We start from the raw sequence: 12,607 nt of genomic DNA on the forward strand, positions 1-12,607 counted from the left end.
GCCCAATTCCCAGAGTAGTTGCATCCCTGGAAAATTTAGTTCATAGCAAAACAGTTTTAAAATACTTTGTTTATATGTAAAAGAGTGATAAATTCTAGGCTCAAAAGATTATGAACTGATTTTCACCTACTTGAGGGCACAGTGGACCTTGGAAAGTATTCTGGATATAGGACAATTTTTCAGATTATAGAACTATCTTGCATGTTACAAGCAATCTAACAGCCTTGTCCTTCTGCCCCAGTCCCTTAAATGCCAAATAATATTCCCCTAATCATAGTGACAAACAAAAATGTACCTACAGATTTCCAAATCATCCTCTTAGGGGTAACTCTCATCAAAAATCACTCTAATCGTAGTTTAAAGAAGCCAGAAATCTTTTGGAAAGCTTTTGAATTACCACCTAATTGTTAAGGCTTATAAATTATGCTTTTACATATGGCAGTTTCTTAAAGTAGCTCTTTATATGTATATGTTAGACAGTTTTAAGTCACTTAAAGTTGCTGTATAATATTTATTATATGTTAAATATTAACATCAAGCCTCAGAAATAACCTGGTCACCATGGAATGGAGTGAGTTTATCAAGTCTTACCGGTTATTTCTTTGGCTCTGAAATACAATAAGGAGTAAGACAGATAATTGTGTAATTCCATTTCCTTCTCAGAACAGATTTTTTTATTTATTTTTTTTTTTTGATGGGCAGGCACCGGCAATTGAACCCGGGTCTCCATCCATTTCCTTCTATAAAGATTTCTATATCACTCTTCCCAGTCCATCCTCTAAATAGCTTTCCTCATCTAACTGTTAAGAATGTGATCAAATCAGTTCACATCTAAATCCAGCTGGAATTGAGAGTGACATTGTAACTGCTTAGGGTCTCTCAGGTTGTACTTGGTGATTTCCAGAAAGACTCCCCAAATACATATTCCTACCCCACCACACTTTTTCTCCTTCATGCTGCCTAGAAAACTAATCCCTACACCAGCACTGACCTACTGGCTGTGTGACCTTGTGTAAGTTGCTTAACACTTCTGTTTCATGTTCCTTAAAAGGCAGGTAATTGTACCTTTACATAAAGTTGCAGGAAAGATTGAAGAACATAATTCATGTAAAGCTCCTGACAACTGTTCTTATTTCAACTTTCAGCTGTTATTATCTCAAAATTCAACACTGTCATTCTTTCTATTTTACATTGAAATCAACACACACAGAGTATGATTTCATCCTGTTTATATGTATTTCTCTTCTTTTTCTTTCTCTTTTGGTTCCAGGTCAAGTCTGGATGATTACTGTCCTTCTGAGCAAGTTGATACCATTCAAAAAAAAGTCCTCAGCTTACTGCGCTCTCTCTATGGGAGTTTGGACATTCACTTGGCATATTCATCAGATTCTTCTCCATCCTGAAACAAAAGCAACACAAACACTAGGCACCGATTACATCTTCGTATATAGTAACAGGGTTTTCCTTAAATTATTTGTAAAATGAGTCTTCCAGAGAACACTTTGTTTTTAACTTTCAGTTAAAATATTTCAGGTATTTTGAATCTCCAAATGAATATCATCAAATGTTGAATGATAGCAAGTTTTTTTGGCATGAAAGCTTCCTCCAACTGATAAAACTCTTGCTTTTTTTTTTCTTCTTTTCCATTGTTATCCTGTTCTTTTTTTGTGAGGGTTGTTTTCCTCTCTTTTCCCCTGAGGTTGGTTGGACTGTATGAGATTCATTCATTCATTCATTCATTCATTCAACCAGCTGATATTTATTGGGCACTTACAGTTTATCACATGTTAATAAATCGGATGTATGGTAATGAACAGAATACACAAGGCCTCTGTTCTCTTGAGGGAGATACATAAGAAACAAATTATGGATTGTCAGAGGTGTTAGGAAGGAAAGGACAACCCCAGACATGTCTTAGGCATGCTCTTAGTACTCAGGGCACCCTGGACTTATGGGAAAGTAACATTCTCAAAGACCACTGCCCAAGAAAAAAAGCTTACCAGTCAGTGAAAATGTTGCAGTAAATCTACCTTTCCAAGGTGATTAAGATTGTGGCACAAGTCTTGCTGAATGCTCTCCAGCATTGTTGCTATTGAGGAGGTCTGGTTGACTAAACCCAACCAAAAAAAGTTAAGTTTTCTTTGCTAATCAAAAAAAGCTCTTCAAGGTTTTTGTGTCTCCAATTGGGCATGGTAGGCATCGATTATCATTGTAGTCCCTAATTGCCACTTTGTTGGCAGTCTGGGTTGATAGTTTTTCAAATAAACCAGCTTTTGATGAAAATAGTAAGAAAAAAACTAAATCTGATCTGCCATAAATATCCAAGAATATAATTGTCTTCCACCAGCCTCCCTGTGGATAAGAGAACCTTATTGATTTGCTGTTAATCATGGGATTTTTCATTTTCACAATTTGCCAGAGTTCCCCTTTATAGTATTCCTTATGTTCCCCTTATGTTCAGCAGTTTTTTTTTAACTCTAGTGCATGAAGCTCTTGTGGAATCTCTATTGCCCTTGGTGTTCTTTAGGATTGGTTGGAATGATCCTGGTTGGGGATTGGCAGATTATGATAAGCAGCAAGGTCTAACTGAAGCTTGCGTAAGAGCAACTTCCAGAGTAGCCTCTCGACTCTATTTGAACTCTAGTCATTTTTAACTACTTTATTTCTGTTCTTTTCTTTGAAAGGTGGATGGCATTTAAAAAAAAAAAACGGAAACACCCATTCCTTCCATCTTAACACACATTTTCATTTTTGCATGTAATCTTCAGGCTTTGTCTACATATGAACACATGTACATTCACATAGCTAATTATTCTGTGTTACCTGACTTTGTGGCTTAATACCCAAGGACCCATTACTTAAGCTATTCAGTAGATGGCACCAGTCACTATTTTCCTAGGGATTCTATTTCCACCAATTTTTTCCTGTCAACAAGTTGATTTCCTAAGGCTTATAGCATGAATGCTTGCTTTTGTTATGAAAAGCATAGCAAACTGATTCAGCTTTCCATCTTCATAGACCATTATGTGCCAAAATGTTTTCTTTTCTCTGTAAAATCCAGAATTGCAGACTAAGTGCTATTTATTTTTAAATTTTTAAAATATTCTGTAAATAGAAGTTACCTTTAAATGTAAATTATTTTTTGCGCTAAAAGAAGTTAAGAGGTGTGTTTTGACATTTTAAATTAGTTTAAATCAAATTAATTTTGTGTATTCTCAGTCTGGTTTACTGTTCACTTATTATGATTTCCATGAACTCTGATGTGCTTCTTCATTATTTCACTCAAATGTAAAGGCAGCAGTTTGCTTTATAGGAACACTCAGATTGTTTAGTTCTCATGTACTGTGATTGTCTCCTTGATGAATAAAATGTGGTTCCTTGTTGCATTTCTATTAGTAAGTTGTCACTGAAAATTTCAAATGGAAAGATGTTAAGATTATCAACATCCTTCATTTGTATACCAGTAAGTACCAATAAGGCAATGCCATGGTTGAGTGTTTAAGATAATGTACAAACATTGTTGTGAGTAGGATTTTTTTTCTATGCTGTGTGGTGGGGGTCACGTGTCATTCTTTTCCCATGTGACTATCCCTTATTGCCGCACCATTCATTGAATTTTGGGGGGTGGGGTGGGGGATGTAGTTGGGGAGGAAATGCATGAGCCAGAAATCTAATCTAATCGAACCTGGGTCTCCTGCATGGCAGGCAAGAATTCTACCACTGAACTACCCTTGCACCCACTATGAGTGGGATTTTGAGCAGCCTTTTGAAAATTGTGACGTAAATGTGACATAGGCCTTAGCTTTGGTACATAACAAGTATATACTTTGCCATTATCATGGTAGGGGGGCATTCTTAAGTTCAACCTTTGATATCTTTGATCATCTTTATTTTATTGTGTTTTATTTTATTGTATTGTATTTTTATATGCTGTATGGCAGGGGTCACATTCTTTTTCCATGTGTGTATCTTGTTATTGCAGCACCATTTGTTGAATTTGTGTTTGTTTTTTCTTTTTTTTGTTTATTTGTTTGTTTTTGGGCAGTGCATGGGACAGAACTCAAACCCATGTCTCCCGCATGGCAGGCAAAAATTCTACCACTGAACTGTCCTTGTACCCCGATCTTTCTTTTTTTCTTTTTTTCTTTCCTTCTTTTTTTTGGAATACTGTATGGCAGGTGTCAAATTTCATTCTTTTACCATGTGAGTATCCCCTTATTGCAGCACCATTTGCTGAAATTTTGTTTCTTTAGTTTTTTGCTTGTTTGCTTGCTTGTTTGTTTACTTGTTTGTTTGGGAAGTGCATAGGCTGGGAATCAAACCCTGATCCCCTGCATGGCAGGCGAGAATTCTACTACTGAACTACCCTTCCGCCGCCCCTGCCCCCCCAACTTTATTTTTTGTACTTCTCTACAGATATTCTCTATAGACATCTGTCTTTTGGAATCTAGGTTTTCAAGGAGCTCTTAACCAATACCCATCATTCTTTGTATGATATTCTCTCCTAACCTTCATTTTGTTTTAGCAGCAGCTCCTCAGATTGCTGAAAATAGATCCATTGTGCTGCCAATAGTTTATAGTAAGTGATATGTTTCTTAACATAAGATTATCTCATTCATCCCACATCTTAAAAAGACAGCACTTTCATGAAACTTTAACATATGAAAAATACTTTTGATATGTTCCTGCCTTCTCAATGTATACTGAGAGCTGAGTGATCAGTTTTATATTCATTTTCATACTCTACTATCTTGTCATCTTCAGTTGTAACTCTTCTGTTGTAGTGTTTGTTTCTAAGCTAGTTGGTCTTGGACTGCCTCTCCTTTTGTAGTTGTAGCTGCACTTCTAGGATTCCAGACATCAATCAGCTTCATCCTTTCCCTGTCTTTGTGTTTTGAGTTGACCGAAGGAACTTATGATAACTCAGTAGTTCATCCCATGAACCTTGATTCCTATGAGAGAGTATTCTGAACAGTGAATATTCTCAGTCACCAATTAGAAGGGTATAATTTATCATTGCAAATTACTAGGTATTCTATTTACTGGTATCTTGATTCATTAGCAGGGACTTCATTATAGAGGCTGAGGCGAGGCTGAAGCTATATAATTTCACACCCTTTGAGGACATTCCTTGAACAGTCAGCTGGCCTCCACCTATAACTTCTTTGCCGTGTCTCAAATTTCAAAATGTTCTTCAACAACAACTCAGCAAATCTTTGAAGCCTAGTGTGCAGCCATCAGTTCATGTGAATCATGCCAACTGTGCTGGTTTGAAAGGAAGTATGCCCCCTAAGAAAAGCCGTGTTTTAATATAAATCCCATTTCATAAAGGTAGAATAATCTCTATTCAATACTGTATGTTTGAAACTGTAATGAGATCATCTCCCTAGGTGATGTGATTTAGTTAAGAATGGTTGTTAAACTGGATTAAGGGACGACATGTTCCACCCATTTGGATGGGTCTTGATTAGTTTCTGAAGTCCTATAAAAGAGGAAATACTTTGTAGAATGAGGGATTCAGAGAGATTCAGAGAGAGCAACACTACAAAACAGAGAGTCCACCAGCCAGCGACCTTTGGAGATGAAGAAGGAAGACGCCTCCCAGGGAGCTTCATGAAATAGGAAGCCAGGAGAGAAAGCTAGCAGATGATGCCATGTTCGCCATGTGCCCTCCAGCTCAGAGAGAAGCCCTGACTGTATTCGCCATGTGCCTTCTCACTTGAGGGAGAAACCCTGAACTTCATCGGCCTTCTTGAACCAAGGTATCTTTCCCTAGATGCTTTTGATTGGACATTTCTTTAGACTTGTTTTAATTGGGACATTTTCTCGGCCTTAGAACTATAAACTATCAACTCATTAAATTCCCCTTTCTAAAAGCCATTCCGTTTCTGGTATATTGCATTCCAGCAGCTTCCTTGAACAGTCAGCTGGCCTCCACCTATAACTTCTTTGCTATGTCTCAAATTTCAAAATGTTCTTCAACAACAACTCAGCAAATCTTTGAAGCCTAGTGTGCAGCCATCAGTTATGTGAATCATGCCAACACTGAGAAAAGTAAGAAGTTTCATGACTGAAATGCGGTAAAGCATAGTGGGTAAGAGCATAGGCTCCAGAGGCCAACTCCCTGTCTCCTGCTTTCCCTTTTCCATGTTCCAGCTGTGAGACATCCCTGAGTCTCAGCTTTCCCCTTGGAGATATTAGGAAACTTAACTCATCAGGATGTGGTGGTGAATAATCCTGTAATGCTCTAGGCACAGGAATCATTGAGTAAACATTAGCTGTTTCCAAAATCAGCCCTGCTCAGAATATCCTATGGTAACTATTGGAGATCTCAATTGTTCTTCTCATGCCTCTCCTCTGAATACTGATGTCTTAATCAAACACTGTTAGTGCCCACTATAATATATCTCTATGAATAATGGATTTTTAAGCTTGGAGTTTTTCATTCAAATATGACAGGTCCTTGTACATAAGGGAAAAAAGTAACAGATCTTTAAGCAAAGTTGCTTGTAATTTAAAACTTATCTTTCAGTGGCACAAACATCCATTTATTCACAATGTTAAAACTTCTGCTCATTCAGTCATTGAGGGTCAAGGAAGTTAAATCCTTCCCAGCTTTTTTCTTCTTTATACTTTTTCTTCTCCATGTCTTATTGATAAAACTAGGATTGGTGATACTAACCCTCTCAAATAGACAATGATTTGGAAGTTGCTATCCCCTGGACTTATAAATTACCTTCTCAGAGTCTTGGGTTATCTTTACCATTTTTTGATATGTGTTATAAATGAACAAAAGAAGGACAATTTTGTCAGTTTTATAGCTGTTTTATAATCTGTTCTCATATGAAAAACCATATTCCACAATGCTTGTGTCAGCCTGACCTAAAAATACCTTCAATTGTTGCCTGAAATTCAAAATCTAAAATTTGACTCTATTATCCAAACCTGTGTGCATGAAAATTTGATCCCTAAAAGTACACTGCTCTGAGATTGTAGATTTCCTGACTGACTAAAGAGTAACAGCTATTCCTCATTTCTGACTATCTCCTTCTCTTTGGAAGTCCTGGCCTTACTCAGCCCTTTTACTTACTCCTTCTGGGGAGGAAGAGTGAAAGAAGGGAATTTTATGATGCCTTCTTCTAGGAAATACATGTTCTGCTGAGCCCTTCCATGCTGTAGGTAAATTCATAAAGGCAGAGCCCCATGGGAGGGGCATACAGTTGTCTAGTGTTGCCAATGAGTGGCAAAATCTCAGGTGCGGAATTAGGAAATCAGCTGCCACATATTAAGCCATGTTCTGTAATATCAGTTTTACTAGTAATATTTTATCTTCATCTGTTTGATTTCCTGTGTCTAAAGATAGGCAGTGGAGAGATATGATACCTACTGGGCCTCATCAAACCAGAATACAACATTGCTTGTTAAATAGTATGAAGAGTTATAAATTCAATTGCTCTCTCGAATTCTAATCAAAAGGAGGGCATTTTTTTACCATTCTAAATAAACCCAGAACAACATGCCTTCTGCTGTGAGTACAGTGTTTTCCTGCTATGTGGTAGAGACATTTAATATTTTTTTACATTTATTTTGCTTTTTTTTAGTGCTTTTGTTGGATGTCAAACTGATGGTTTTATTTTAATTTGACGTCATGCTAAGACAGGCAACACAGAATGCCAGTAAGCAACAACTAGTTAGATAATTTAATAGAAGGAAAGATCTTGCCTATGATAGCATAACTCACCAAAAAAAAAAAAAGATACCTATGAATAAACTAAATAAAAATATTACTACCACCCATATAAAGAAAACCTTACAGTGCTACTGAAGAATATAACAAAGACATGAACATCTATAGAAATAGATGATGTGTTTATATAAGGAGATTCAGTATAAAGATGTCATTGATTCCTATATCAAACTACATGTAATACAACTTCAATAAACATATCAAAGAGATTTTAACTGGTCAAAGTGATTCAAAAAGTCATGTGGAAATATGAACATGCAAGGAGAGCCAGAAAAAAATACATAAAATAAAAGTTAATGCTATAACACCTTCCTGACCAAAAGAAAGAAAAGAAATGTAAAAAAAATAAGGTATCCATGGCAAAGAGAGTTCAAATAGCAGAGGCTACTGTTACACAAGCTTCAGCTAGATATTTCAAGTTACCACAGTTTGCCAAACCCTAATCAAAACCATTCCTGTTAACCCTAAAGAACATCCACGGCTGTATCTGAGATTCCATAGAAGTTTCACACATTGCAGTTACTTTCAGAAACCTACAACTTCCAGATGGTTCCTAGACCAGATAAGTTCTAAAACCCTCCAAGAGCATCAACTAGTTCCACCCCTGTATTAGCTAGGATTCTCTGGAGTAACAGAATCATCAGGAGATATCTGTAAATACAAAATTTATAAAAATGTCTCACACAACCATGGGGATGTAAGAGTCCAAGATCTGTAGGGCATGTTGCAACATGTTTTTTAGGGTATATATAGCTTCAAATCACCACAAGGGTTGTCACTATAGATCATACAGGCAATTGAAGGATGAAAAAGAAATATGAACTACTTAATTCCAATAAATTTGACAAGTGAGATGAAAACAAAAATGTTTTTTCAAAAACACAAGACACAAAAAGAAATAGAAAAGCTGAATTACCCTATTTTTTTTTTTTATTGAATTGATTGCAAAAGCCTTCCCACTAAGAAAACTGCAGGCCAAGATAGTTTCCCTTGAATATTCCATCACACATTGAGGAAAAAAATAATAACTAATCTTAGGCAAACTTCTTTAACAAATAGAAAAATTTCCCAGCTCTTTTATGAAGCCAGAAACAACCCTGACAAAAACTCAACGAAGACATTTCAAGAAAAGAAAATAAGTCCAACATCACTCATCATGCAAAAATCCTTAGCAAAATATTAGCAAGTTGAAAGCATTAAAACAAAAAGCAAGGGGTGCGATGGTGGCTCAGTGGCAGAATTCTAGCCCGCCATGCCAGAGACCTGGGTTCAATTCCAGTTGCCTGCCCATGCAAAAAAAAAAAAAAGCCATAAAAAGCATAATACATCATGACCAAATGGAGTTTACTCTAAGAATACAAAGTGGTTTTAGCATTTGAAAGTCAGTCAATGTTATTTGCAACATTAAAGAAGAAAATATATATGACTGTGATAGTTAAGTTCATGTATCAACTTGATGTCCAGTACTTTGGGCAAGCAAGGGCTGACCTGATTGTTACTGTGAGGATGGATTTATATCATCAGTAAATTGATTGCATCTATGGCTGATTACATCTACAATGAAGTGAGGAATTTGCCTTCAACAATGAGAGAACTCTCATCCAATCAGTGAAAGGCCTTTAAAGGAGAACTGATTATTTCAGCAGTCAGAAGGAAGAATATCCGTCTGTACTTCAGCCAACCACTTTTTCCTGGGGATTCATAAAAATCTCAGATAGCTCATTGGAGTTCCCAGCTTGTGGTTTACCTTGTGGACTTTGAATTTGCCCATCCCCAGAGTTGCAGGACCCATTTCAATAATTATCTCTCTCTCTCTCTCTCTCTCTCTCTCTCTCTCTTTCTCTCTCTCTTTGTCTCTATTTATATATCTATATATCTATATAATTTAAGTCGATGAAATATCTTCACAGCAATAGACAGGCCAGCACTTGCCCAACGGGACAACCGGGCACCACTGCCTGGCCAAGTTGGCACATGAACCTGACCATCACAAACACTTTCTCCTAAGATTGAGAGCAATGCATGATGTTCACTTTCACCACTTCTATTCAGTATTATACTGGAGGTCCTAACCAGTGTAAAAACATAAGAAAAAGAAAGAAAAGGCATACAGATTGGAAAAGAAATAAAACCACTACCATTTAAAATGGCCTAAAAATTCACAAAACATTTAGGAACAAATTTAACAAAAGATTATGTGAGTAAAATGACCAGAAAGTGCTATGACTCAAACATAGTATGAGAAGGTCTGATATGTCATGGGAGGAAAAGTAAGCAAAAAAAAAGATTATATGAAACCTCTACAGTGAAACTATAAAACATTGTCAAAACTTAAACTGCAGTTTAATGACTTGTTTGTGAAAGCACTTCATAAGTAGGTTCTTCTGTATGTAAGAAGTACTATAATGTTTTAATGAAGCTTTCCTCAAATTAGACAAAAATCTTAAATGACCCTGAAAAGATTTGTGTTACTATTAATCAGTACTACTATCAGTTGGTAACATTTTTGTAGTAGAAAAATAAGTCTTCAATCGTGCTTTTTTCCTCATCCTACATAGCTAAAATTGAAGTATCCTTACCATAGCACTCTCTCTATATATAATCACATTCCAGAAAAGGCAAAGGAAGCACTGTTGAAAACCCAAGCATTTTATCTTGTTGACTTTTCTTCGGTGCTAGATCAGCATTCACTGCCTACACAAGAGAAGAGGACCATGTTTGCTTTATCCTCACTCTGAGCACCACTTCAGAAGCAGCCCATTAAAATCTAGTGGGTTCAGAGCAGACACTTGTTCTTCCTGGAAATGGCCAGTAAAAAGTGGGGCTCTTCTGCTAATGTGATAGAAAGGTAGAGGTAAAAAACCCACCTCCACTTCTCTTCCTCTTCTCTCTCCTATTTATTCCTTCAGAGTTCTCTATGTTGAATTTTTGTGACTGTAATCAGATGAGTCTGAATGAAACCATTTGCTCAGTAAACAAACAAAAATACCCTCTACTTGTATATTTTGTACATTTTTAGGAATATTTGGGCTTAGACCAGACTGTCTGAACTTGAAACAAATTTAAAATTAATTTAACATTATTTTTGTATTCAGTTTGGGTTTTTCCAACTAAATGAAAATTAACTGTGGGGATTTCTAATCTCTCAATTTATTTTACAACTGTTGATCTAGGAAATGTTCTTCTGTTCACCAATTCCAAGTTATAAATAACAGCAAGAGAAACACTTTAATGCCTTTATCATTTGATTGAAATATGAAAAATGGCACAGTTGCCACTGATACTGTGGTAGGCAGAATAATGACTCTCCCAAAGGTGTCAAAGTCCTAATCGCCAAAGCCCATGCATCTGTAATCTTACATAGTAAGGGGGAATTAAGATTGCAGATGGAATTAAGGCCGCTAACCAGCTGGCCTTGAGATGGGGAGATGACCCTGGATGATGTTGGTGAGCCCAATGTTACCGCAGGGTTCCTTATAAGTGAAAGAGTGGAGGCCGTGTCATAGTGATGCCACATGAAAGACGTTGCTGGCTTTGAAGATGGCCAGGGGTGACCACGTAAAGAATGTAGGCTGTCTCTACTAGTTGGAAAAGGAAAAGAAACAGATTCTCCAGTCCTGCAGACACCTTGGTTTTAGTTAGCTCAACGAGGCCTATTTTGAACTTACAACCTCCAGAACAGCAAGGTAATAAATTTGTACTATTTTAAGACATCGATGTTGTAATTTGTTACAGTAGTGAATAGAAACAAATACAGAATCATTCTATTTCAATATAAAGTCACATAATTAAGATTTTGACCACACGGTGGCAATAGACTTCCAGATTTATCAATGGACCCATTTTTTTTTCAGGTTGCGACATTAACATGTTATGGAGGGCAGTGATACAATTTTCTTCTAATAAAAATTTTAAGGAACTTAGTCACATTTGCATATAAGTTTTTTCAGTATTGTTGGTCAATCACGTAAATGAGTCAACAAATTTTCAGATTGATTTCAGAATAATGAATTTTTTTCTCATCCAGAAAGATGAAACTATAAACAAATGGAAGCAGCTAGAAAATGTCACAGGATAAGAACTTTTTTGTTTGGTGTTGTATCCTCATTGCCTTGAATGTGGACAGCAGCCCATAGCAGGTACCCAATAAATTTTTGGTGAATGAAAGGACACTATGTATCCAATTTGCATGTATGATTTGTTTGTAGTCTTTTCTCATATTAACCTGAATAATGTAGAACTTGAAGAAAATTCTTCTGTCCAATAATTTTTAATTTAGTACTATTCATAGAGCATTCATTTATTCAAATATGCTTACAATGCATTCTTCTTTGTGCTGGAAATGTCCAATTTTAAAAAGCATTCCTAGCTCTGTAGAGCCTCCACGCTCTCCACGCAGCTGTATCCAGCTGTAGCCCAGCACCCCCAGGGTTCCTATTCTTCCAGCACGTGTGGACGACTTTGGAGCAGTGCATGGTCAGAGCAACAGAAGATCAGAAGCCAAACAGGTTGGGGTGCAGGGTCCGTGGGTACTCTGGACATGTCACTTTAGCTGCCCTGGGCTTTGTGCTTCATGGCCTCTCTGTGTCAGGAAGGACCAGGTCCTTTCCCATGGTTTATCAAATCCCCAAGTCAAAGCAAAACATGTCCTCTTCTATGACTCTATTCCTAATATACCCAGTCCTCAGACACCCTGAAAATTGGGATTCCTCTCTATTCCTGTAGTACTTTGTCCTTTTCCTTTTCACATTGTTTTATAGCTAGGTTTGTAAAATAGCACAAGGTTATTTTCTTGTAGAAAATGTTTGTGGGAAAATTCATCTTTGTATTCCCAACACCCAGCCAATACTGTGAACAAAG

At 36.8% G+C, this 12,607-nt stretch overlaps 1 protein-coding gene across 2 annotated transcripts in view; it reads left to right on the forward strand.

Annotated features, from left to right (window-relative positions):
• C9H5orf22 (chromosome 9 C5orf22 homolog) overlaps window positions 1-11,944 on the forward strand; it is a 37,521-nt gene extending 25,577 nt beyond the window's left edge. Inside the window, exon 9 of one of the 2 annotated variants that reach the window (XM_077116900.1) lies at window positions 11,775-11,944. In XM_077116900.1, the coding sequence (XP_076973015.1) occupies window positions 11,775-11,790 (16 nt within the window). In that variant the 3' untranslated portion in view covers window positions 11,791-11,944. Of the gene's footprint in view, window positions 1-1,270; window positions 3,552-11,774 lie in introns of those variants that run through there. The other variant, XM_077116899.1, reaches the window with a different exon arrangement.
• Window positions 11,945-12,607: the final 663 nt, after the last annotated feature.

This window comes from Tamandua tetradactyla, chromosome 9, assembly GCF_023851605.1.
Source record: "Tamandua tetradactyla isolate mTamTet1 chromosome 9, mTamTet1.pri, whole genome shotgun sequence".
Taxonomy (NCBI): Eukaryota; Metazoa; Chordata; class Mammalia; order Pilosa; family Myrmecophagidae; genus Tamandua; species Tamandua tetradactyla.